Below are 27,444 nucleotides of genomic sequence, written 5' to 3'. Positions count from 1 at the left end.
ACTTAAATGGCAAATTACTGGGTATATTTGTCTTTTTTTTCCCCCTCAACATTGAATGATTCTTTTTGTGTGTGTTGATCTGAAAATCTAGATGACGTTAGTTACGTTAATAAATGTATGTTATTTTTGAAGTTTACTTCAACACACACAAATGTGCTTTTAATTAACAACTGAAAATTTTAATTTCGCAATGATTCTGAGACTTTTACCTGTTAAGTAAACCGACTGGAGATCTCTCACGCTCGCAGGACCCCAAGTTGCCAATGAGCGAGCGAGAGAGAGAGAGAGAGAGAGAGACTGAGACTGTATTCAGATCACGTGTGCGTGGTATTCAGGAAGTAGCGCAGACTGGCAGTCATTTCAGGTCTGGTGGGGCAGTATTATATTTTGTTTCCCACAAAGTAGGTTCTACCCGCCGAAGACAATGACACAAACGCAGTAAGTTCGATTTTGGACATTGTGTTCTGCTTTAGTATCTGAAAAGCCGTGCTAGTTTGACAGAAATGGGTCCTGGTTAGATGTAGAACATTCTAGAAACACCGTAGACTGCGGGGGTTTGGGTCCGGGCTGAAACAGCGCGGCAGCCCGAGGCCGTGAAGAAGCTTAGCAGCAGCCGGAGAGTGCGCCAAGGAGTCGCCCGCTATTGTGAGTTCAGGCGGATATACAACCACGTTAAAGGTAAGTAGGCCTTCAGTTTCACTGTGATAGGAGAAATTAGGGTTTAAAACACCCGGAAGCTTGTTGTCACGAAATGTCAGGAAGCGTTTATTTATTGTCTGGTAGCCGTGTCAACCCTTCGTTTCAGTTACAGTTAGCATGTTGCTAATGACATTAGCCGTTGAGCCTTTCCTACTCTCTGCGGGTAGAAGTGCTGCGCTGCTGCATATCAGGTTTAGCGACCTCATCTATGAATTGTTTGCACTAACAGCTGCCATGGACTTGGAGAAATGATAATGATGACAATAATAATAATAATAATAATAATGGATCAGTACAACCTTTATAGTGAAATTATCGGAAAGGAGAAGTTAGCGCACCGGTGAATAATTACTTTGTTTACACATGTACGTTTTAGGTCTAATGACTAAATGTTGTCCATTGGGACACCGCAGTTGTGGTAGTTAAATTTTTTAATAGACATGCGAGGACATTAAACGCTATTATTTTCAGGCGGCTAGCTCACCAGCTACTGAGCTGCCAATTGTAAGGGCGAGTCGTCTAATAAAGCCATTTGCATTTATGAGCAGGGTTCGTATCTCAATAAATGCGCACTAAAACGCTGTTATGTTGCTCTATTTATTATTTACTTTTATCGTACGGTACTTGCTGAATGTTTTGTTTGGCTAGGGAAAAGAGCCTAGGCTCTTTTGTAATGGCCGTGTTCCCCTTCAGCGTTGTCATTTGAAACCTGCTCCTAATTGGCTTAAAACACCCTAATGTTTGTATATCAAGGAGCTTCTAACTCTTTTCGCCCCAGCTTTATATACCTGAAACACTAAGTAACGTATGTCTGTACGTTTTAAAACGTACATATTTCACATAAAATATTTGCTAATTCATATGACTGATATTTAAAATCCAGAAATGAATGTATTCTTCAGAGATACATTCAGTGATTAAATTATCTTTAAAAGTTGATAACAGGAGCCTCAGATATAAATCTGAGGCTCCTTGTAAAAGTATTCACATTTTTTAATCTAAAAAAGTTGTGGTCATTGTTTGTATTCAACTTGATGCCCTTAATACCATCAAGTGCAGTCAGTTGCCCTCATATGTCACATAATTAATATCTTTTGTGTGTATTTTAATCTCAGTAAATGTCCAGACGCTTTTTAGGTTTACAAAAAATAATCGGTGAACAAACAGCATGGTAAGATGTGCTTAAGGAACAAGCAGAACAAATTAAATCTGCGTTATGAACACAAAGCGGAAGGTAACGGTTTAGATGTATTGCTGCATGATTCAAAATGGAAATTAAGCTTTTGAAATTAAAGTTTACACGCAACATTAAACACAGATTGAAACAATAGACACTTTATAATGAACATACCCACATAATTTCAACCAGTTTATTTGACTGGTTGAAATTACTGTGGGTAATCACTGGATAACTTGGAGTGGTGCAGTGCTGCTCCTTTGTTGCTGTGTTTCCATTACAAATGTGTCTAATTCTTTATTTATATTCTGCTAAGATAAAAAAAAACTCCCCACAATTTTGCAATTGCAGTGTTTCTGTTAAATAATAAATGAAATTTAAATCATGCATGAATTTTGTGCATCTTCTATACACAAAACGCATGTATAGAAGATGATGATGGAACGAGTTTTGAAAGTTCAGAGCTAATTGTTGGTCAGTCACTGTATGCCATCAGTGTGATTTACTTCATCTTTCTTATGACTTTTTATTTTGTTTTTTAATTGTCACTGCTGGTTTAAGTCATGCTCTTGTTTCCAGGTAGCTGTCCGGTTTGGTTTCGTTTTGTTTCACATAAAACCCTCTAAACCAGCAGTTTCTAAAAAGTTGTGAAGCTCACTAGAGGTTTTGTTAAAACAAACGTGGAGTCTAAGCTAAATGACAAAGGATCATAGTAAAATGTTTTCGCTGATGAATGTCGAGATTGAAAATACTGCCGTGTTTTTCATAGTAGCGACCGCCAGGGGACGCTGTAGGGGCTTTAGAAAGTTGGAGGAAAAATGAGGGGGAAAGAAACTCAAAAATATTCTCAAATTTTTCAATCTTAAATTTTTCATCATAATTTCAATTTTGTTTTTCAGTTTTTTAAAATAATATTCAAGTTAAAATCGTTTATTTAAATGTTATTTCTGATGCTTGTTTTTGATTGGCTGCCTGTCAGATTGATCAAAACACTTTGCTCCTTAAGCTAAAGCAAGCAAGACATGGAAAAGTTTCTGACAAGACAAACATAAAAAAAAAACCGTTTGGCTGCCTCACTCTGCTACAAATAACTATAAGACCTGAGAATACAATAAAAAAAAAAGGATAACTAGTATAAACATTGAATGTTTTCTCATCAGGAGAGCGGATTATAATGAAAATTGTATTATCTCTTGATAAAGTCATAATATATAATCTGATAATTAAGACTTTCCACCATAGAACTCATGGCCACCTAAAATCAAAAGGTATGGGGCAACATTTATGCTAAATGAACGTAATATTCATTGGATAGTGAATAAAAAAAAACATTCTAAAAGTTGATTTTTCTTTACATATTTTGTAGCATTGTGTGTGTTTGCAAAGGTTAATGCTCTTTAGGGTGGCCCTGATCTATGCGAGGAGAAGTTAGCTTACTATTTTTTTCTCAAGTTCTTACTATTAATTGTGCCACAGTTTGCAGACAGGATTCATATTTACATTTCGGTAACACTTTATTTGAAGGGGGGTGAATAAGACTGACATGACACTTTCATAAACATGACATAACACCTGTCATGAACATGAATAAGCCTTCATGAATATTTATGACTGTTGTCATAAAGCGTCATTCGGTAAATTATGACACTTTTATTACAAAGTTGACATTATTCAAAATGTCTTTGTTATGACAATTTGACATTAACCAAGAAATCATTACTGATATAAATTTGTTATAAAAGTATTACTGATTGCACTTTAAAAATTAGGTAACTTTATGTTATTAAAGGTAAAGTTTAAACAGTAATGATTTCTTGGTTAATGTCAAGTTGTCATAAAGACATTTTGAATAATGTCAACTTTGTATTAAAAGTGTCATAATTTACCAAATGATGCTTTATGACAACAGTCATAAATATTCATGAAGGCTAATTCATGTTCATGACAGGTGTTATGTAGGGATGTGCCGATCAGGTTTTTTCCTACCGATACCGATCACCCATGAGGGCCGATACACCGATACCGATCACCGATACCGATCACATAATTATTATTATTATTATTATTATTTTTATCATAAACACTACCAGTTACATTATGTGGAAAAAGGAACCATGAATTCACCTTAATTTAGACAAAAACTTGTTTTTAATAACTTTTTTCAAGAAGAAAACTAAACAAAACAGGCATTGTGCAAATTGTACTGGTATTGATAATACTATCTTTAACAGACTGATAACATATGAAGACTCTGACGAGGCTAAATAACGCAAAGAGCCAAAATAAAACCTCTCAACATTGCCAAAAAAATTCAAGTATAAAACTTAACATTCAAAGGCAAAAACAGGTTCCATTACAATAAACAATCCAGAGTTACTGAATGAAAACTTCCTGATAGCATGGCGGCTAGCTGATTACTGCTCGCTCTGATTGGCTGTTTCTGACTGAGCGGAGTAATTATGCAGATCAGGGAGGAGATCGATTATTTTTTCAGAGATTATCTGTCTCATGTTAGGTCAGTGAAAGTTTTAAAACGTATGTAAAATGTATTTTTTTAAGTTAGATGCTGCAGCTTTAAGCAGAGGTTCGGTGTGAGAGTCACTACCAGGTGGAGCAGAAGCGAAGCTCCGTCTGTGAAATATTACTACCTGTAGCGTAGCAGCGGTTCAACAGGAGATCAGAACCAGCGTCTGACATCGCAGCTCGAAGACTTAAATAATTTTGCGGGTTATTTGTTTAGCTTTCTGACCGTCATGCTAATCCGGGTGAGTGTTTGTAGCTGTGCGCTGCTTTACCTGCTATCTGATCCTCCGTATGTCTTTTTTACTGCAGTGAGCCTCGATGTAGCCAAACTCCGTCAAGTATGGCTTTGTTTTTATGTCGTATTAGCTTCGTTGTGTTGATGCATTTTGACGTGCTTCAATTTTCCGCCGCAACACGCAAACTTCCCCATTAACTCAGTGCGTTATAGTTCCACATCGCTTAGGATTTGTTGCTGCGCGTTTGCGCAGAGTGAAGGAAAGAGGAGACCAGCTGCACAAGCAGGCTGCGAAATGAGATGATCGGTATCGGCAACAAGAGCCAATGATCGCCGATCACCGATCATGCACTTTTTCACGAAAATCGGCCCGATTATGATCGGTGACCGATCGATCGGCACACCTCTAGTGTTATGTCATGTTAATGAAAGTGTCATGACAGTCTTATTCAACCCCCTTCAAATAAAGTGTTACCTACATTTCTATGTTGTTGTTATTTTGCTTCAGAAATGCCCTCTGTCTTCTGCTGCAGGTTCCCACACCGCGATCAGCACCCTGATTCTGTTCTGGGAGAGTTCAGACCAGTATCGTCGCCAAGATAGCCGGGCCAGGCAGGAAGAGGCACACCTCAGATTCCGAGCCCAGCAGCGGTAGTGATTCTGGCGACGGGCGGCCGGTTAGCGCTAAGTGCCTGAAGATGGCCAGCAGCGGCGGGGACCGGGTAGCTGGTAGCGAGACGGCGGGGCGTCGTAGTGGGGCTCAGCAACGAGGAGGCGCTAGGGAAAATGGCTCAGAACAGACCAGCAGCACCAGTAAGAAGAAACAGAAGGACAAGGCCAACCAGGAGAGCAGAGAGGCCAAGAAGGCAGCAGCAGCCAATGCAGCACTGGATGGTGTTCTGGCAGAGGTCAAGAAAGGTGAGAATAAATAAAATACTCATGCTACTGAAGTAACCAGTTTATTTGACTGGTTGAGATTACTGTGGGTAATCACTGGATAACTTGGAGTGGTGCAGTGCTGCTCCTTTGTTGCTGTGTTTCCATTAGAAATGTGTCTAATTCTTTATTTATATTCTGCCAAGATAAAAAAAAACACCACAATTTTGCAATTGCAGTGTTTCTGTTAAATAATAAATGAAATTTAAATCATGCACGAATAAGCTTGTTCATGCTATAAGTCATTTAAAATCATGGCAGCAACAGATGTCCAGAAAAAAGAAAAGATCGTTCTACCACTTCCTGTTGTCCTCTTCAATGTTTTCGCCAGCAGTAACATTTGGTTGTTGATTGCATGACTTGTGATGCAAAAAAAGTGCTTCCATTGAAATTTTGCGAAATGCATCCATTTTGATGGGGCTGAAAAATGACCTCATCGTAGCGCAAAAACTTAGCAAAAAATGAGTTTGTTTGTTTTGTGTGTGTGTGTGTGTGTGTGTGTGTATATATATATATAAACATGTTTTCAGCTGGAAGATGTTATATCAACGTGAGCTTGTAGAAAATGTGAATGCGTTACAATAATGGCTATTCTGAGGTTCACCGTCTGTTTTAGCTGATTCATCACTTTTGAACAGTTCAAACTGAAAATGATTCAGTGAGAAATGCTATAATAGTATAAACAGTCTGATTTTTTATTTTTTTTTCTAAAATTTAAATGATGTCCATTTATGTGTGCAAAACATCTGTTTCTGTTAAACATTTTTTATAGCAAGTGCATACTTTTATAGGGATATTCACATCAGTGTTTTTTTATGTGGAAATAGTTGTTTTTCCATGTGCCATTTTTATTTATTCTCCCTCTATAACATGAATATTGTTTTTTATTTTTTAGACCTCTGGATTGTTGCCTTTATTATGACACTAGAACAATTCCGACTTTGCAGTTCTTTAGATGTGATAAATTAATTACGACCATTTTAATGTTTGAATGTTTCAGCAGCATCTTTTCTGAACATCAGATGGTCATGTGTATTTCTGTGTACTGGATTGAACCAGTCTGTGCTTCCAGTACAGACTGGTTCACTTCTTTAATCTATAACCTTTTTCTAGATGTGTTTGTGGACTGGAAGCAGAACGTGAATGAAGTGACGGTCAGACTGCGCTGTGGAGATGGAGTGCAGAGGATAGAGGACATCAACACCACTTTCACCGACACACAGTGCAATGTGTCTTTCCCAGGTTGGTTTTGCTAAAACCTTAATAACTGCAACTAAGTGAAATGGATTCAGGCAGGTGTTTGTAAATATTCCTTTTGACTGTATTTTGGTTTGTCTGTAATTGTTCAGATGGGCGGCAGTGGAGCTGTCAGTTGCAGGAGGAAATCGAGGCCTCGTGCAGTAAAGCACAGTACAAGGAGAAAGGTGGATTTTTGCATCTCATTTTGCACAAGAAGATTCCGTTTCACATTTGGCCGTCTCTCAAGGTGAGTCACTTCAATGTTTTTCTTCCTCTTTCTGCTGTCCTTCAAAATACATCTGCGTTCAAACTTTAGACTGAAATATATTTTACTTTAGTATTACTAAAATTACAATATGCATCTGTCTAAAGTTGTGAGTGGGATTGCAAAGCAGAGATGTGAATCTTTCAGATTCCATTGTTAGGGTCATGATTTGACTCAAATGATTTTTAATTCAGAAACCAATTTGTCTATTCAAACATCCTGGAGATATTGTTGAAATTGTGTGACAAGATGAAAAGACAGTGTAAAGAAGTGGAACATTTATTTAATACATTTCTATAAGGTTACATACTATTCTGCATTATGGTGGACACGTAATGCGGTATGCAGTACCGCATTACTCACAAGTAAGAGTGGCAAAAACGTACAACTTCAGCACATTTTAAAATTGATATTTGAGCATTTTAAATCAATTTAGAATTCCCAAGACTCAGAATTGTGATTCTATATAGAATTTTTTTTCTCTATTGCAAAGCAACAGCAACTTTACATTTCCTTTAATAAACTTGGTGGTTTTAAATTCAGAAGCCAAAAACCCACTTAAGATGAAAGGCAACCAGAAGAAAATAATTTTTTTTCTACAGTTAATTTCAAAAGCTAATTGCTAAGATCACCATGTTGGTGTTTGTTAAATGGCCTAATTTCTTTTCTCAACTCTTTCAGTCAAATAAGAAGGAAAAGGACGTGGCCCGACCAGAGTCCAGAAATGAAACCAAACCTTCCACCTTGAAGTCGTCAGAGAAAGCCAGATTAGCTTTAGAGCAGCTGCAGCCTCAGCCTCCCTCGTCACCCGCACACAACGAGCAGAGCCGCAGCGCTGGCAGACCCGAGCGCGTTTTCAAGCGCTGCTTCAAAAACAAAGCGGGCGACAAGGTGGCCGCGGACTCAGTCCAGGTGAAAAAGGGCTCCGACGACCGCTCGGGCGCCAGCATCGTGCCAAGGGCAGCCGCAAAAGGCGAGCAGCCATCTCAGGAACACACTTTGCGGCTGCCCAACATGAGCAAAGATGCAGAAGGGGAGCCCACCTCTGTCAAATCTACTGCAGCTGATGGTAAAATTCCTCATCCCAGCTCACACAGACATGAAGACAACAGAGAAGAGAAGGAGGGAGGCAGCCAGGAATCTGGAGCCCCAGGGGCGGCTGCTGGAGTCAGAGCTCAGGTGAGACGGTGCTCGTCTAAAGCCTCTGCTCAGTTTTGTTCTGAGAACCACTTATTGCTTCAAAAAAGAAAATGTTTCAGATTCTCAAGTGTTTGCCCTGAGAGAAGTCTCTTGGTCAATCAGAAATTTTTATTTATTTATATTATTTACCAAGTTGTAATATGTTGGCTGGAGAAATGATCTACTACAGTAAGAACCTGGAAGATTATTTTTTTCATTTTCTTTGTTTAATCTTTTTTTGTTCAGACTTTAAAAGCCTTGTGTGGTTGGGATCTTTATCTCTAAAATAAAAGGCGATTCTTCCTTTTTATTAGAGTGAAAAAATATCACTTTGTATCACTGCAGCCTGGATAATGAAGACTTCTGGACATGCTGATATCATGTTACACCTGACTTTGGTTTAAACTGAAATTTGGTAACCTGCTTCCTTCTGGAGAAGAAAAGTAGTGAAAGAATCCATTGACTTTAGATATTCAGTCTAAAGTCAATGGCGTGCTAACATATGTCTTTTGTTGCCTCCAGAACACTAATATCTATCTTTTTGTGTGAAGGTGGTGAAGACAGACGAGTCATCAGACGTGTCCGAAACAACAATACCTGGGACTGACGGCCAGCTAACGGCTCCTGAAATCACTGATTGCTTCCAGAACCCAGCCAAATCCAACAAGAACACGGATTCTACTCCACAGATGCCGAGAGACGGAACTGACCCTGAGCTGCAAGGAAAACCCACCAAGCGCGAATCCCAGCAGGACGCATTCATATCCCAGCAGCCTGGGATAACAGAGACGCTACCAGAACCGGCTGCCGGCGCAGCTCACAGGCAGAGGCAATCAGCAGGTCTAACGCCGAAGTCAAGCACTTCTGACGGAGAGGAGAAACGGGACCAGTCAAAGGAAGAGCCCACTCTGGAGATGATGCAACAGGAAGGTTGGTTACAAATAAAGAATCAATTTAAATGGAAATATTTTGAGGAAGCTGGGATTATTCTAACTCTTTAATCATTACCATTAGTTTGAGAACGTTACAAACACTCCCAGAAAACGTCCCAAGGTGCACTTTTGGACAAAGAAAATACAACAGTGGACTAAAAAAACTAGTGTTTCTGTATAATCAAATAATATTTTAAATAAATAATATACTGCTAAAGATTACTGATGCTTTATTATCTGAAAACGGAGTGAGTTGAATGTCATACCAAGCTTCATTGTTAAACTGGACATGAATATGAGTGGAGCAGAATGCCAGGTCCATGTTTCTGCAGTGATTTTCAAAAATATCAACAACCTTGTGTCTGCCCTTGCAGTGCAAATGCCCTAAAATCTGCGTCCCCCTATTTACATCATTATTGATACTTGCAGTTTGCCTTAAGGCTTTGATATTTGATATGTACAAAGTAAAGCCTGGTGGCCTGTCAGGCTTCTAATACCCTGGGGCTAAACCGCGATCACATCCTGTCCAGAAAAATGGAACTGAGGAAGCATTCTGTATTTTTTTTTTTATTTATCACTTGTTGGTTCAGGTTTTTTTGTCTATAAAAATCCCCTGCAGCCCCCGAGCCGATGGTCAACCTGCCATTGGTGAAAAACGACTCGTACGAGAAGGGCACAGACCTGATGGTGGTCAACGTTTACATGAAGGGGATCTGCAGGGAAACAGCCAGGGTCATCTTCAGAGAGCAGGACTTCACTCTCATCTTCCAGACAAGGTGGCTCACCTGAAAATGCTGCTAAAAAGCAGAAGCTTTGCCTCTTGGTTTATCAGAACCAGTGACTTATTGTTTGCTCTTTGACAGCGACGTGAACTTTCTTCGGCTTCATTCAGGCTGTGGGCCAAACACGGTGTTCAAGTGGCAAGTTAAACTCAGGTAGCTGCTCTGCTCTGACTTCCTTATAACTGGTTAACAACAGCATGAAGGAAATTGCCTAGTTGCTATTTCCAACTAATACTAACACTTTGAAACGAAGGTCTGAAAAAGTACAAGTTCTGCATGAAGTTGATGGCATAAAGGCGAGCTATTTGAAAAAGTGCGATGTGACCTCCTGTGTGTCAGGAACCTGATCCAGCCGGAGCAGTGCAGCTACTCCTTCACCCCGTCCCGCCTGGACATCACCCTGAAGAAGAGACACAGCCAGCGCTGGGGCGGCCTGGAGGCCCCGGCCTCACAAGGTCTGCTGCCAGCTTTCTATTTAGTCCCATTTAGTTCTCTCAAAGACTTTAAAGAATTTAATAATTCATTTTATTTGTTCTTTCTGTTTATTTTGGATATTTAAAAAGTCTTCTAGTCCCAGTGTTAAATGTTCATTAGAATTTTAAAGTTTATTGATTTTTCAGAATGTGTTGTTGCATTATTATACCTTTGCCATTATATTACTTGAAAACAGCAGTATTATTGTTTATCGTGATAACCTCTGGGCCAATTTACTGTCCAGCAAAATTTATCATGGCAGGCTTAGCTTTCTCCAGAATTGTTTTTAAGCAAAATGAATCATTTTTTAGGAAATCTGTAATTAATATGTAGCACAATTCACGGTGAGTCTGTTGGTGATCTTCTAACCACAGGCTTTGTTGTCCTGTTTAAGGTGCAGTGGGTGGTGCTAAGGTTGCTGTGCCCTCCAGCCCTGCCTGCATGGAGAAGAGCCAGCCAGGCAGCAGTCAGCACAGCCTCCCAGCCAAGGAGGAACCCCCGAGGGTCGGAGAGGAGCCCACCAAGGCGCCCAAGGCGTCTCCCAGAGGAGTGGAGGAAACGGGTCTGGATACCGTAGCTCCCCGCTCAGTCTCTGAGCATGTTAACATCACCAAGGCGGAGCCGACGGTAACCACGGTGAGGGGAAAACACAACAGGTTACTCCAGCTGAAGCAAGCAACATAAACTAAGATGTGTGTGAAGATAAGTGGGGAAATGTGTGCTTGTGTTTCAAGCCTCAGCCCAAGCCTACTTGCATGGTGCAGCCCATGACGCATGCACCACCTGCTACTAACGAGTGCCACGAGGAAGAGGAGGAGAAGAAGGTGTGTCTGCCTGGATTCACAGGACTGGTTAACCTGGGCAACACCTGCTTCATGAACAGCGTCATCCAATCCCTGTCCAACACCAGAGAACTGAGGGATTACTTCCATGGTAAACACAACCAGGTTACTGCTCTGGGTGATCCATGATCATCTAACCAGGAACCAAATGGTTTATTCAACATCAACAGAATTTATCTGCATCACTTTTAGCTGTTCAAGCTTTAAAACACTAGTGATTAATGCAGAACATTAGGAGCTTGTTCTTAAGGGTAATTTACCTTGTATAGAATTAGTGGAAACTTCAAATTTGTAATTGAATTAATTTAATTAGCTGAAATTAATTTATTGCATTTTAATTAAACTATGCAAAATAAGCAAGATTTTCAATTCAAGTACCCTTTTTGCTGCTGAATTACTCAATAAATAGATATATGAGCTCAACAAAAAAGGTATTTATTGTTTTTAATCTCTTTGGGATTTTCAATTGTCAAATAGGTGCAAAGTGTTCCAGGAAGCCCTGATCATTGATGTAACTGCTTTAGAAATGTGGACACTGACATTAGCGTTGGGGACGTCTGTGCTGTTGCTACATGTTTAGCATTGAGATGCTAATTTAGGCTTGAATAGTTTAGCTGATAAGCTAAAGCCTTCCAGCACAACTTGAGCTCAACGACAGTCTTTCAGCATCCCACCAGATACTTTTTTGAAGCAGAACTGAACCAAGAGAAGCGGCTTTATTGTCCATTGATGTTTGCAGATGTCACTTGTGCTTCAAATTTATGGGTGTGCTAGAAACATGCGATTACAAAGGTTCCAATTTGAGACTTTTCTATGTTTAAATTGCGTTAAAATAATTAACACATTAAAATCCATCTAATTAATCAAAATTAAGATGTTAAATCTTGGCCCTCTGAACCGTCTGAAGCTTTACTATAAGGTACTGATGTTTTCCTGTCTTGGTTAAAACCTCCTGATCTCTGAGTTTTCCCTCCCTGTCAGACCGAGCATTTGAATCTGAGATCAACTGCAGTAATCCACTGGGAACCGGAGGCAGGCTGGCCATCGGCTTTGCCGTTCTGCTCAGGGCTCTGTGGAAAGGGACTCATCATGCCTTCCAACCATCAAAATTAAAGGTGTTTTAATTAAGCGGGATTTTTCTAACTTGCTTGGAATATTTCTTCCATTTCTCTCACACAATCCCTTTCACGAGTCTTGTCTGAACTCCTGCATTCCCTTCTGATCTCGCAGGCGATCGTGGCCAGTAAGGCCAGCCAGTTCACAGGTTATGCTCAGCACGATGCGCAGGAGTTCATGGCGTTCCTCCTGGACGGACTCCACGAGGATCTGAACCGGATCCAGAACAAACCCTACACCGAGACGGTCGACTCTGACGGACGGCTTGATGAGGTGGGCTGGTTGTGAAAAATTGGCCCCATGGGAGATTTACTTATTTTTTTCCATTAAGCAAAACCAAGTTAAAGTTTGCTTTCAACTGATTGTTTCTTTTTTTCCTGTTGTTGCAGGTGGTGGCAGAGGAGGCATGGCAGCGGCACAAGATGAGAAACGACTCGTTTATCGTGGATCTGTTCCAAGGCCAGTTTAAATCCAAGCTAGTGTGCCCCACATGCTCCAAGGTAACATTCGGCTCCACTAAAACGTGGAATGACAGACCTGGCTTCACCCCGTCTCAAGCTCCCTACTATTTCTTTTTACAGGTCTCCATCACCTTTGACCCCTTCCTGTACCTCCCAGTCCCTTTGCCACAAAAACAAAAAGTGCTCTCTGTTTTCTACTTTGCTAAAGAACCTCATAAAAAACCAATCAAGGTGAAATGGTCATTTGTTCTCTCTTCTGGTTTCCTGACATGACCATTTGCACTTTGACCCCCCCTTTAACACACTTTTCCACTGTGTGTCATAGTTTCTGGTTAGCGTGAGCAAGGAGAACTCCAGCACTGCTGAGGTTCTGGAATCCATCTCCAGGAGTGTGAGAGTCAAATCTGAGAACCTCAGACTGGCGGAGGTTAGTTTTTATTTTTTTCTGGGGTTTTTTTCTGTATATTTTTATTCTTAACATTTGTTTATGCACATAATTTTGACCAATGTTTTGCAGAAATACAAGCCAAGTTTACAGATTCTTGCATTTTTTGCACATAATTGTTTATTGCAAATTTTCCACACAAATGACCCAAAATATTTATTTGAAGTGATGCTATTCCCCAACTGCAAGTGGCAGTAATTATTTTTACTGCAGTGCTGCCTCATCCTTACTTGATCTCAAGTTAGTTTGTGATCAGTACAGCAAGTAACAAAAATCCAGCTTTAAGTATAAATAATAATAAAATGTTTGTGTCCAAACCTATGTGCTTCTCTTCTTTTTCTTCATCTTGATCATCTAAAAATCAAGATTTTCAGATGGGCTTAAAGAGAAAAAGATAGCAAAATTCCTAAGAAATATTTCTAAAATAGCACCTCAAAATCGTTGCAACGATTTTTGCAATTTTTTTTGATTGCAAAAAGAATAAAAAAAACGTTCGTGAAATCCTGGAGGGACTGAATAAATCTGATTCTTATGTAAATGCAGAAAACAGAATAATTCAGTAATTAAGCAATAATTAGTGCCAACTACAGTAAAAACAGCCATTGAATACAATCAATGATGGAACAGAAATGGCTGCGATTTTCACGTTGATAGATTTTTTTTTTTTTAAATTTTTTTAGCTGCAGATCCATCTTTTGTTCCAAATAATCAAGTGATCACTAAAGGAATGCTGTTATTAGATTTTAGGCTACAAAATGTTTTTCTTAATTGATTGATTCAATTGTTTGTTTTCATCTTTTAATACATTTCTAATATTGTATAAAATGAGCTCAAATAGGTACGTGGAAAATTAGCAAGTTATTACAATATTTTTTATCCAATTAATTATCAGAATAATGAGTGTACTAAAATGACCATAATACAACAAATGCTTAAGTTTTACTGATGGGAGTCCTTGTTCTACTTCCTCTCTGCCAGGTGGCGAAAAATCGCTTCCAGCGAATCTTCCTGCCGTCCCATTCTCTGGACACCGTGTCACCGTCTGATATGTTGTTCTGCTTCGAGGTGCTTTCCAAAGATCTGGCCAAAGAACGAGTGGTGCTGCTCAGAGTGCAGCAGGTAATAAAGAAAACTCTTTTGTTGTTCTGCCCGTTAGCTGAGGTGCTGAAAGGCTCCGTTTTGCCTTTCAGAAACTCCAGGTGCCCAGCATCCCCATCTCAAAGTGCGCTGCCTGCCTGAAACCTCCGGTGTCCGAGGAAGACAAACTGAAGCGGTGCACCCGCTGCTACCGAGTGGGCTACTGCAATCAGTGAGCATCATGGGATATTTCAGAGCCGAACTGTGAATGTCTCCAGCTTTGACTGTATTTTCTCTCTTCTGTCCCCCCAGACATTGTCAGAGAAGTCACTGGCCCAGTCACAAGAGTCTATGTCGCCCCAACTCTGAGAACGTAGGCCTGCCCTTCCTCATTAGCGTCCCAGAGTCCCGCCTGTCCTACACCCGCCTCGCCCAACTGCTGGAGGGTTACTCCAGGTAATCACACCACCTCAGCTGCTCACCTGTTTGATTCATTTTGACTTCCTCTGCCAGTCATTTTTATATTAAACTTACCCTAAGAAAAACAGGAGTTCTGTTTTTGTTGGGAATAAAACAATATTAGATTAGATCATCAGTGTTTGAAAGAGTTTGCTTTGAGATTATATTAATAGAATGAATCAAGATGCAGATCAAAGGGGCAGTACTTGGTTTAGCTTTACATCCTGTTATAATGTTATTCGGTCATCAAAAACATACTTGGAGTTTTGCCTTGATTCTTTCATGCATGTTTGACAAATCCTTTAATCTCCATGGTAACCATTCAGCTATTCACAAAGCCTGGTTGAACCAAGTGCAGCCTTCAAGGCGCAGCTTCTCCCGAGAGCTGCAGTTTCCAAGCTTCTGCCTCACAAGCACCCCTTCTGTGCTCTGCTCCTTCAGACTAGCCAGCAGCAATTAGCAAACATCTGGTGGAACTTCTTAGCTCATAGGAGCTACTTCTCAGTGAAGTTCTAGTAAAAATGTTTAGTGTTAAGAAACACTAAACATTTTTTAGTTTAGTGTTTCAAAAAAGCAGGAGTTTTTAAAGAGACGGAGGACCAATTTAAAGGTGTTAAATTATAAAGTCAAATTTCTTGTAAAAGTTATATTTCATATATATAGATAGCATTTTATAACAATTGAAGGTTACATGGTTACTTAATTGTGCTATAAAGTGGCACTACGTGCCTGGGAAAGATATAATACTGCCCCTTTTAAGGATTTGTGATTAACATTCTAAAAGGAATTTTAATTCATGTCGGTTATTATCCACTATGGGATTATCATAAGTGATGCCTCTAAATGGCAAATTGAAATCCTAATCTGAGGCTCTTCTTATGCTTTCTTTTTTTTTTTTTTTTTCTTCCAGGAGTTGGCATTAATAGATTTTTCTATGCTTAGAAACATTCATGGCTTTTAAATCATAACAGCTGTGAAACAATAGAAGATGAACCCAGTTGTACTTTTATAGTTTACATGAATTCTGCTGCTGTGGTGGTGAAGTTCCAGGTTTCAGCATTTAAATTACTGCAAAATATCTGTATCAAAACCATTTTGTAGATGTGTTGCATAAATAGCAAAACTCAGAATCTGTACCATCACATCAGCTAAAGAAGCAAATGACTGCGTGAATCCCGGTGAAACCAACTGATCTGTAACTAAAACCTGGTATTTCTCTGTCCCTGCAGGTTTTCTGTGAACGTATTCCAACCCCCGTTCCAGTCAGGCAGAACGTCTCCTGAAACACCCCAGTCCCGGTTAGACGTACCGCCAATGGCGCTCGGCTCTCCTGATGGTGCTGGAGCCGGAGACGAGGCCAAAGGGGCGGGCGGTGATGTACAGGTTGGTGATGCTGACTTGGAGAGCCCCTCTCTGCCACCTGAGCTCCAGGGGGAATACAGCCAGGCATCGGCGATCCATTCCGAGGCGTCGGGTTCCTTCTCCCTCTCCAGCACCCGGACTAAAGACTCTGGGTTTTCTGAGTCCGTTTCCTCCACTTCCTGCTGCTCTCTGGATCCTCAGGCTGAGAAAGAGACAACATGTGAGAAAGCGGTGCGGCCAGAAGGTAAAAACCAACAAAAAGTCTTTCTTTATATTTTACATCAGGCATCACTAAATGGCGGGCCTCGGTCCGAATCAGGGCTGAGTGATGGCTCTGGCCTGAACTCGCCTCCAACCTGATTAATTCACAAAATGAGATTTTCATGGAGCATCTGTTCCATCAGGAAACAAGCAAAGATGCCACTTTTTGTTTTCTGAAGACACTGACCAGTTTTATTTATTTATTTTATTTATTTGTCGTTTTTGGTTGTTTTTTACAGGTTAATTTTGTGATACCCCTTTAATTTAAGCACTTTATTCATTGTTTAGTAATGGTGTTGACTTTTTTACTTGAAGTCTAAGTCTTCAATTCTGTGGGCTTGGACCTTTTCATATTAACAGAAAAGGGGTATTAGACTGTTAGCACTTTTAAGATGTATTTTATTCTGAGGTTTCTGTCTCAGTCCAGAAGGCCTTAAATTTATTTGTTTCAGGCTACTTTTAAATATGGTAAGATGCTGAATGTTTACTATAAAGTGCAAATTAATAGTTAATATGTGAACATACCGGTAGGAAATGCCAGTTGACAGAAAATATTGTAAAAAGTATTTTCTACTTCAGTCATCCCTTCTGTGAGTTGTATGACGTAACATTAGGGCCAGGCTGCAAGAAGTTTTGTATATTTAAGAGAATATAGTCAAAATATTAGCAGAAGAACAGTTAGAAAATTAAAAGGAAAAATGTCATTTTTATGAAAAAAAAAAAAAAAAAAAAAACCAGCATTAGAAACCTGATGTGACCATCTCAGTCCTGTTGATAATTTGATGCTTCTGTTTTAAAAGATTTAGTTAGTCACTTAGCTATTATCTGTAAAACCTAAACTATAACTTCACAAAATCCTCAACGTTCATTTTATTTTTTTATTTTTCATGTTGGAGATTTCATAAAATTACTTCATTCTCCTAATATTATGACTATTTTGGTAATATTATGACTTTATTCTCATAAATTCAAAGTCCAAATCAATAGAAGATGGCCGCCCTGGGCATGCTGACATCACTCTGTACTATGAAAACCCAAGGACTGCATTGGTGGAAAAAAAAAAAAAAAAAATCCTGATTTTTCCAAAAATTAAATCTGCCAAAATTCAATAATTTAATAAAATAGATTTATCGACCAGCACTAACAGAGATTCTTCTTCTTTGGTGTTGGTCTGCAGCTGCAGTCACAGGGTACCAACAGCCAAGCGAGGCAGCGTCGGGTCATGCCAGTCAGTTCTACATCGGTCTGCTGGACTCGAACAACAAGGAGCAAAGGCTGGATGAGAAAGGTACAAGAACGATTATTGGTTCTAATTGGATTTTAGTTAAAATGCAACTTTGTTTCTTGGCTTTAATTTTCCCACGTACGCTTTCTGCAGAGGATGCTCTCGCAGACGTGGTAGATGATGCGACCTTGGAGCTGGTGTGGAAGAACAACGAGCGTCTGAAGGAGTATGTGCTGGTCAGCTCTAAGGAGCTGGAGTATGAGGACGACCCCAGTTCCATGAGCGAGACGGCCAGAGCGGGACATTTCACCCTGGAGCAGTGCCTCAATCTCTTCACCAAGCCTGAAGTGTTGGCACCTGAAGAGGCCTGGTAGGGACAAATATTTACCACCTCAGTCCCTCGTAGGGTTCCAAAACATTTTTCCCACTACAACTAAGAGGCATGCTTCCAGGACTGCAAAACCACAAAGTCTTACCAAGTATTTTGTCTAGTTTCTAGTGCATATGTCTTAGTTCATTTGAAATAAGACAACGCTAACTTACAAGTAACTTTTCAGCAAGATGCAGGATGTAATTTTAAGGAAAACATTCCTTAATAATTTTAAAATGTACTAATTACACTGGCAGATTATTTCACTTATAACAAGACATTTTCCCATGTTATAAGTAAAAATAATCTGACAGTGCTATTAGTAGTTTTCTCATCAATATTAAGAAATGTTTTTTAAGCAAGCTCCTATAGAGGGATTATCGGTCAACATTAAGTTGTCAGCAGCCACTTTACTGCGCATGTTTCCTTCGGAATGCAGGCAAGAATACATCATTCTAACTATTGAAACTATTTACAATTGGGCTATAAAATATTTTACCTTCTCTCAGCGCAACTCCCACATGCAGCTTTGCAGGGCCTGCAGTTTTCAGATTCTTTATTTTTAGCTCATCGTCTCTGTACCTCACTCTACCTTCCGTTCAACCCACTGCATTTTTAATTTCTGAAGGCTTCGCTATCAGCTGCCTTGATGGATTCAACTATATCTCCATTTTCCCTCTAATCTTGACCAAACTACAACAAAATTATTTTATTTTATTTATCCTTTGCACGCTAAATCTGGATTCCCCCATTTTTTCTTTTTTTTGTTTTTCTTTTTTCTTATAAAAACTTACATTTTCGGAAAACCCTATTCTGGTGCCCTTATTGCTCACCTTCTCCATGTTTGTCGTCTTTAGGGGGACTGGACATATTTCATTGAGACCCGATGATCTTACAGTGATCAACTTGCTAAAAAATTGTTAGTAATAGGAAATTTTCTCTCGTCATTTATCCTCTCACCTGCATTTAATGCTTATGGGTGATTAGGACACATCTCATTCACTAATGTTAATTTGGTAGAATAACTTATTTTATCACACTGTGATAAACAGTTTAGTACACTGTCTAACATTCTAGCTAACCATGGCAACCAGTGAGCATTTAGTGGCCTCTTCCATCAGTCAAGTTGCGCACGCATCCACTGTGTTTACAAACAAATAATTCCGCTATATCTTTCTAAAAAGTTACTTGTACTTAAGTGTTTTTTTTGTTTGTTTTTTTTTTGTCTTATTTCAAGTGTACTAAGATATTTGCTCCAAAAACTTGATGGAAATACTTGCAGTGAAATATGTGGAAATTTCTGCCAGTTCTCTGGAAGACAGAATCAGTAATTAAAGAAATGTCTGTAAATGTAATCTTTCTTTGACATATTTCTGGAGCTATTGGTGTTCCTTGTTGCTGAATTTGCTAGATCTATTTCCTCCCTGCTCCCCGACTGCTTCCAGGTACTGTCCAAAGTGCCAGCAGCACCGAGAGGCCTCCAAGCAGCTCCTGCTGTGGCGTCTGCCAAACGTTTTGATCATCCAGCTCAAACGTTTTTCCTTCAGAAGCTTCATCTGGAGAGACAAGATCAATGACATGGTCGACTTTCCTGTCAGGTGATCACAGCTGCTGTGAACTGATCTGAGAGTATTTAGCATGTGAAAGCACAAGGTGCTTGTTAGAAGTGAAAATCTAAACCTCTTAAACAATTTTGGGTTTCAGGAACTTGGATCTGAGTAAGTTCTGCATTGGCCAGAAGGACGAGATGCAGCAGGCCCCCATCTATGACCTCTATGCAGTCATCAACCACTACGGAGGGATGATCGGAGGGCACTACACGGCATACGCTCGCCTGCCCAGTGACAAGAACAGTCAGCGCAGTGATGTTGGTAAGTTTTACTCCTTCCCAAATGTATCTGTGTACTTTTGCTTACTCTGATTGGGATTTTATTTTATTTATTCATTCTTTTTTTTTTTTTTTTTTTTTTTACGGAGTTTAAAAAAATAACTTAAAAACTTATGGGCTTTTTTTGTTACCCTGTTTGGTACCCTGTTATGTGAAAGTCTTAAATTGGTGTCTAAAATTAAGGTCTTAAAATGTCTTGATTTCATTAAGAAAATTTAAGATGGCCTTAAATATGTTAATCACAGATCCTAAATTTTGTTGTGGATGGATTATTTCTTTTTTTTCTTTTTCCCGCAATATTTTTCTGTCGGGCAAAAGTTTGAGTCACCCACAAACATCCTCATTGCACTCTGTTCCTCAAGGCACAGAACGTCTTGAGTAGTCAGCTAGTTTCCAGGCCAATATACCCTTGCTAGCTAGCTAGATTTTTTTTTTTTTTTTTGCATCCGTTATGGGCACAAATCCAGATTCCCATTTTTCTTGTACCATTCTTGATTGCAATTCTGAAACTTTCTCCAATCATACCTTATATTTATAGTTTTTTCTGTCTTAAATTTTACTCAAAGTGACATTAAAAAAGTCTTAAATTTGGCGTGCTGAAACCTATAGATACGCTGCGACTGATTCACATCAGAACATCACTTGTTACTTTCTGTAAATGTGCTCCTTTATTATATTGCATTCTGAGTTTGTCTTCTATGTGTGGCTACAGGGTGGCGGCTGTTCGACGACAGCACCGTGACAATGGTGGAGGAGAGCCAGGTGGTGACGCGTTACGCCTACGTCCTGTTCTACCGCCGCAGGAACTCCCCTGTGGAGAGGCCACCACGCTTCCTCTCACCCGGAGCCGAGTCAGCTACAGCCACAGGAGCCTCTGCCAGCCAGGTGAGGGCGCCACAACCATAAGAAACCACAGGGTTCTCTTTATAAAGAGGCTTTGCTTTTATTTCCCGGGTTCTGAGCTGTACTTTAAATGAAAGGTTGATAATTTCTTCAACCATAGTAACATAAAATAAAGCTGTTTGTTAAATAGTGCCATGTAATCACACGTTGATTAGATGTTCACATTTACTTTTCAGAGGTTTGGTGTAATAAATGTTCCAGCCACTAGGAGGAGCTTTTAATTGGTTACAAAACAGCAGCATGTGTGTAAAATGTCTGAGAAACAACACCCACTAATCATAGATTTTTCTGAGTTCTTATGAATAAAGCCAACCTGCAGAAGTCTCCTTTTACCGATTCAAAATGTTTTAAAAACAGTTGTGCATTTTATAATGCCTCTAAGGGCAATAAATCCATTTTTATCACTTAATCCAATTTCCTATTTTTGGAAATGTAATTTCTGGATAATCGGGTTGTTTTTCCACCAATGTATTCTTTGTGTTTCCATACTTGAGTGATGTTATCCCACCCAGAGCCACCATCTTGTTTTCTAGCTTGTATTTATTTGGACTCCCAGAAGGGATGACTGAAGCAAGTGTTGGAAAGTATTTAGTCATTTCTTATGTTTTATAAGAAAAAAGTGAGGGAAAAAAATAATTTATAATCAGAAATAAGGTTTTGTAAAAAACAAAAACAGATTTCATTTTTAAGCCAATGTGTGCCACTATAAGCATGTTGCATTTGTTTTCTCTGACATTGGTAAAGAGAAATTTCCTACACTAGCGAGCTGCTTTTTTTGTTGTTGTTGTTGCTGCAAAATCTGTGGAAATCAGAAACGGAGTGGTTCATGAAAATGGTGTCATCATATGATGTCATTTCTTTAAATTAGCTTTTTGTTTTTTAAAAAATAGTAATCTTTTTAAAGTTCTCATATTTTTGACTTGTAACATTCAATGTCCCTGTGGATAGAATTGGTGGTTGTTTTTATCCAATAGGCCAGCATGTGAAGTGCAAGGAAAATGATCAGTTTTCAAAGATTTTTATGAATAAAACTCTCATAGATAAATCACTCTAAAATCTTTTTTTATTTATTTATTTATTTATTTATTTATTTATTTTTTGCTGCATTTTCAGCTCCATTCATCTAAACACTTGTATTCCAACTGCTGTAGCATGATACTGCCACCACCATGTTCCACACTGTGGATCTGGTGTGGTCATCTCTGAAAACCTTCCACTCTTTTCCTTCCACTTCACTTCTGTACTCCCATGTATTGATCCGTGACACATAAATGACACTTCAGCTTATGGTTCCAGCGTCTAAGAACTACAAATACTTTATGTGTTATGAGCTCCGGCCTGCCTGTCGTCCCTCCTGCTCGGCAGGCAGCTCACTGTGGCATTACCAAGTGTGATCTGAGTGTTTGTTAGAAACTCGCCTTTTCCCAGAAGCTGACACCCGGTTTCCGCCAATCGCAGGCCTCTCTAATATGGCGGGAACTGGAGGAGGAAGACGAGGGGCCCGACGAAGGGCCTCGCGGACTGTTCCGCTCCCCACTCCGAAGCCGACAAGTAGAGAGGAACAGAGGCGAGGAAGAGGCAGGCGCACGCCGCCGCCGCAGGCACAAGATGTCAGACTATCCCGATGAAGACTGCGTGCGATATCTAGTGGTGGCCACGCTCACTGCAGTCATCGCTCTCTTTGTTAACTTAGTTTATCCCTTTCTATACAAAATCAGATGAACCTTTTAATAATAATGCTTTCAAATACGACAAATACCTTTCTAATAACGGAGGTATTTGAAACGAAGATTGCACTACATGCTTTCTGAAAGGATTCTATGGGACTATGGTAGATGTTTCAGTAATAAACGAGAAGTAGTCTTATACAACCCCTGGCAAAAAGTATGGAATCACCAGTCTTGGATGAGCACTCATTCAGACATTTCATGCTGTAAAACAAACTCAGATCAAAAACATGATACAATATTAAGGTCGTTCCAAAGTGCAACTTGTTGGCCTTCAGGAACACTCAAAGAAATGAAGAGAAAACATTGTGGAAGTCAGTGAATGATACTTTTATTGACCAAACACAGGGAAATAAATATGGAATCACTCAATTCTGAGGAAAAAAGTGTGGAATCATGAAAAACGCATAAACAAAAGACCATTCAAAATACATCACTAGTATTTAGTTGCACCACCTTTGGCTTTTATAACAGCTTTCAGTCTTTGAGGCATGGACTTGATGAGTGACAAACAGTATTCTGCATCAATTTGGTGCCAACTCTCTTTGATAGCAGTTGCCAGATCAGCTTTGCTGGTTGGACCCTTCTTGTGGACCATTTTTTTCAATCTCCACCACAGGTTTTCAATTGGGTTGAGATCTGGACTATTTGCAGGCCATGATATCGACTGAATGTGTCTTTCTTCAAGGAATGCCTTCACTGTTTTTGCCCGATGGCACGATGCATTGTCATCTTGAAAAATTATTTCATCATCACCAAACATCTGTTCAATTGAAGGGATGAGAAAACTGTCCAAAATGTCAATGTAAACTTGTGCATTGATAGAAGAATTAACCACAGTCATCTCCCCAGTGCCTTTGCCTGACATGCAGCCCCATATCATCAAGGACTGTGGAAATTTGGTTGTTTTCTTCAGGCAGGCCTCTTCATAAATCTCACTGGAACGGCACCAAACAAAAGTTCCAGCATCATCACCTTGTCCAATGCAGATTCTTGACTCATCACTGAAGACAACTTTCATCCAGTCATCCACAGTCCATGATTGCCTCTCCTTAGCCCATTGGAGTCTCGTTCTTTTATGTTTAGGTGTCAATGCTGGTTTTCGTTTAGCTTTCCTGTATTGAAATCCCATCTCCTTTAGGCGATTTCTTACGGTTCGGTCACATACATTGACTCCAACTTCCTCCCATTTATGCTTCATCTGTTTAGTTGTACTTTTTCGGTTTTCAAGACAAATGGCCTTAAGTTGTTTGTCTTGACGCTTTGATGTCTTTCTTGGTCTACCAGTACGCTTGGCTTTAACAACCATTCCATGCTGTTTGTGTTTGGACCATATCTTGGATACAGCTGACTGTGAACAGCCCACATCTTTAGCAACCATGCGTGAAGGGTTACCTTCTTCAAGAAGTTTCACAATCCTCTCTTTTGTTTCAAGGGACATTTCTCTTGTTGGAGCCATGGTTCTCACCACTCCACTTCGTCCAGCAGCCCTCCAAGGTGTCATGACTGCAGGTGTTTTGAACTGCACACTAACGGGCACATCTAATCTGGGGCAGGTGTCCATTTAGGGAAAGGAAATAGACTGGGTGTGTCCTTTTTTTTCTACCTCCAATTTGAGTGATTCCACACTTTTTTCCTCAGAATTGAGTGATTCCATATTTATTTCCCTGTGCTTGGTCAATAAAAGTATCATTCACTGACTTCCACAATATTTTCTCTTCATTTCTTTGAGTGTTCCTGAAAGCCAACAAGTTGCACTTTGGAACGACCTTAATATTGTATCATGTTTTTGATCTGAGTTTGTTTTACAGCATGAAATGTCTGAATGAGTGCTCATCCAAGACTGGTGATTCCATACTTTTTGCCAGGGGTTGTAGTCGAGGCTAAGGTAGATGTATAGCTTTAAAACTGCTGTATGTAACTTTTGTTTAAAAAACAAAACGAATAAAACAAATTACCAAAAAAACTGTCACCATGTCCTGACAGTATACTATGTGTCAGAAAGCTTATGAAAAGATCGCTATCCTCTGCCTCCTCCCTGAGCTACTGTTGCCATCTGAAGAAACGACCAACCAATCAGAGCCAGAAGGAAAGTCTTAGCGATGTCAGTCAGCCTCATGTATTCACTGCTCAATGTGCTAATGGCTGATAAACAACTTACTATTACAGGAAAATCCTTTATCCACTGTCATTGCTAACTAGCCTTAGCATTCATTACAGGCTATGCTAGCTGCAGCGTAGCAGAAAGCAGGGTAAGAGGTCTATCCATGAAAATGATTGGCACTGCTAAGGTCCGCTTGGAGAAGATAGAGGAGCTTCTTTTTTTTTTTTTTTTTTGTTTATCTGTCTCATGCCATACTGTCATGGCACAGTGACAGTTTCCAAAAATAAATTATATAAAGTTACATTCTGAAGGTTTAATAAGCCCACTCTTTACCAAGTGATCTGAGGTCACCTGGAGCAGACTTGATAAGCTGAAAGCTGTGGAACTTTCTAGTTGATGCTTCCTGATTGGGAACCGGTAGTTTGTCTGCAAGGCTGTTTGTGGGTCAGTGACATTAGGAGGGCTAATTAGACTGAAGTAAGGAAGCTAGCCTGAAGCTAGCTGCTGCTACTGCTGCTGAAGGAAACCTTCATTTCTCTGCACAAGGCTCCTGCAGTGAAGCTGCAACCTGAAGGCTCTTTCCTCCTGGTTCTTGTCTGGTTTATTCAGTGGATTTAGTTTAAAATGTCCTTTTCTGTCCCTTTCATGTCGTATTTTACACGTCCTGTATGTTTTCTGCACTGTAATCTGTTTTTTTTTTTTTAAATGTTCTTTAGGTATGGGCTGGGCTGGTATTCAAAATACCACAGCATAAATATTTCAACTCAAACTGTTTAAGTTCCTTCTTAAATACAGTTAGATGATCTGAAGATGAACCTCTGACTGAAACTACTGTAGTGAGCAGAGGATGCTCATAATTTATCCGCCATGTTTCTCCATTTTCTGAATAGAAGATGGGGCTTCTTTAGCTGAACTTGGCTTTTTAAAATTTTGTGTTCAGCAACATGTGGGGGAGGAGCAGTGCTGTTACCTTGGTTCCAGAAACCATCCCATGCCTAATAACAGTTCATTACGTCTTAATTTGTTTGATATATTTTTACATGATATATTTAAAGCCACAAACATACTTTACTTTTTGGAATGAAGTGTAGTAAGCAATATTTTTTCTTTTAGTCAAAGCTGCAGAATAAGCTTCAAATTTCAGAATTCTGTTTCCTTCTGACTATATATATATTTTTTTGTATTTTAAAGCACTGCAAGAAATTGTACCTATATATTTTGAACATTTCTTTTGTAACAAAGTATATATACATATATTTTTATTGTAATCAAATTGAATTTAATTTATAAATTGCAAAACGGCAGCAATATCAACATTTTTCACATTTCTGCCTTCTTTATGCAGATGTTTTTTTTTTTTCTGAGAGCATTTCTGAGTCTCAGGGAAAGCGGTACTAAAGCAGCATTAGGTGGTCTGTTATCCTCAAATGTTTTCTTATAAATTAAAATTAGGGTATACGAATGCCTGTCTCTGACATATGCAATGCGTCAGAGACGTCCAAGTTAATGTGCTTTTAACTTGAACGTGTCATTTTGAGCTTGATGTGAAGAGGCATGAGGAAGGTTGCAATATCGTCATGCAGGGAGCACAATCACTTCTGTTCTGATCTGAAATGATCCAGAGTTGAATAAGGCTGAAGGAATCTGAGTTAGTAGTTTGAAGCCACCTGTAAAATGATTAAAATCAAAGTAATATCTTTCCATTTCCTTCCAGTACTGTATTAATGCTGCTTTCTAAATAAATTCACACTACAACCTTGACTGAAAGTGTTTTTGTTTCTTCCTGTTTCTCTAGTGTGAATGTTTGAGGATCCTTCGTTTAACTGGTGATTTATCTTCCAGGCCTCTAGCCAGTCACTGTTTGGGACAGACCTGGACCCTGAAGGACCCCCCACCCTCACCCCGGAGGTGCCAGCTGACATTTTCGCTCACTCTGCGGAGTGCACAGCACCGTCCTACAGTAACATGGAGGAGGTGGACTAGTTGCCGTGGTGTCCCAAAAAAAAAAAAAAAAAGGGGTTTCCAAAGCTCAGTTGTGGATGTGGTCAACCAGGGTCCCGACTGTTTTCATTTCGACTCAGAGCAGCAGTGACTTCCTGAACATAACGCGTTAGTGTTTAATAAGCTGGCATATGTCGTCTAATACATCCACTGCAAACACGGCTTCCACACCTGCACCATGCAGCCATGATTCAGAGGTCAGAGGATATCCTGTTGTACACCATCAGGGCCGGTCTGAAGCTGAAAACCTGGACCAGATCAGACCAGACTGGACCATCCCCAACTGACGCTTTGGACTTTTAGGCTAATTCTGTAGAGTTTGATTGGTGCTCGTTTAAAATGTGTGTAAATTATTTTTGAGTTGTTCTGCTGCAGCATCTCCAGTCAGTTGCTTTGTTTCCTTCTGCAGGGGTGGACATGAGTTTCTGTTTTCTTAAAGATTTTGCCTTTTTTTTTTCTTCTTCCCCCATTCTTGTAATATTTGATCCTGTGGATGTAAGTGTTAGAGGGCTTTGGTATAAACTGAAATATGCATGACTTGATTTTTGTACAGGCTGTAATCGCCTGCCCTGAGCTGAAATGCTATGTTGCTCCAGTTCATTGTTGCAGGTTTGTCTTGAGTTGTCCAGTCTAACCCCTGCAACGTTTGTCATAAACTGCGGATATAAAGTAAGAAAGATTATTAATCCTGCTGTGGAAACTAAATGGTTGATTAAAATAAAACTGCTGATGGAAAAGCCTGTAATGTTTTCACTCATCTGG

The 27,444-nt window shown here is 39.6% G+C and overlaps 1 protein-coding gene across 5 annotated transcripts; it reads left to right on the top strand.

Moving 5' to 3' along the window:
• The first annotated feature begins 327 nt into the window (after positions 1-327).
• usp19 (ubiquitin specific peptidase 19) lies at positions 328-27,419 on the top strand. Of its 5 annotated transcripts, none has more exons than XM_015012469.2 (26): positions 328-678; positions 5,168-5,552; positions 6,684-6,812; positions 6,920-7,056; positions 7,756-8,253; positions 8,805-9,183; positions 9,805-9,961; positions 10,049-10,120; positions 10,307-10,422; positions 10,842-11,077; positions 11,176-11,374; positions 12,265-12,398; positions 12,514-12,672; positions 12,789-12,899; positions 12,981-13,091; positions 13,186-13,287; positions 14,284-14,424; positions 14,496-14,614; positions 14,695-14,838; positions 16,071-16,447; positions 17,642-17,752; positions 17,843-18,059; positions 19,505-19,657; positions 19,764-19,930; positions 20,660-20,832; positions 22,309-22,806. In XM_015012469.2, exons 2-26 carry the CDS (start codon positions 5,333-5,335, stop codon positions 22,570-22,572), a joined length of 4,626 nt encoding a protein of 1,541 aa, XP_014867955.2. In that variant the 5' UTR covers positions 328-678; positions 5,168-5,332; the 3' UTR covers positions 22,573-22,806. The 5 variants fall into 5 exon arrangements, with proteins under 5 accessions (XP_014867955.2, XP_014867953.2, XP_087863041.1 ...); XM_015012467.2 differs by having other exon boundaries at positions 10,836-11,077; XM_088006915.1 differs by lacking the exon at positions 22,309-22,806 and adding an exon at positions 26,524-27,419 and having other exon boundaries at positions 329-678.
• The last annotated feature ends 25 nt before the right edge of the window (positions 27,420-27,444 follow it).

Source organism: Poecilia mexicana, unplaced genomic scaffold (assembly GCF_051168715.1).
Source record: "Poecilia mexicana isolate PSO_F unplaced genomic scaffold, ASM5116871v1 scaffold_7, whole genome shotgun sequence".
NCBI classification, from domain to species: Eukaryota; Metazoa; Chordata; class Actinopteri; order Cyprinodontiformes; family Poeciliidae; genus Poecilia; species Poecilia mexicana.
Note: the sequence above shows the minus strand (reverse complement) of the source record. Positions and strands in the feature narration are given on the sequence as shown.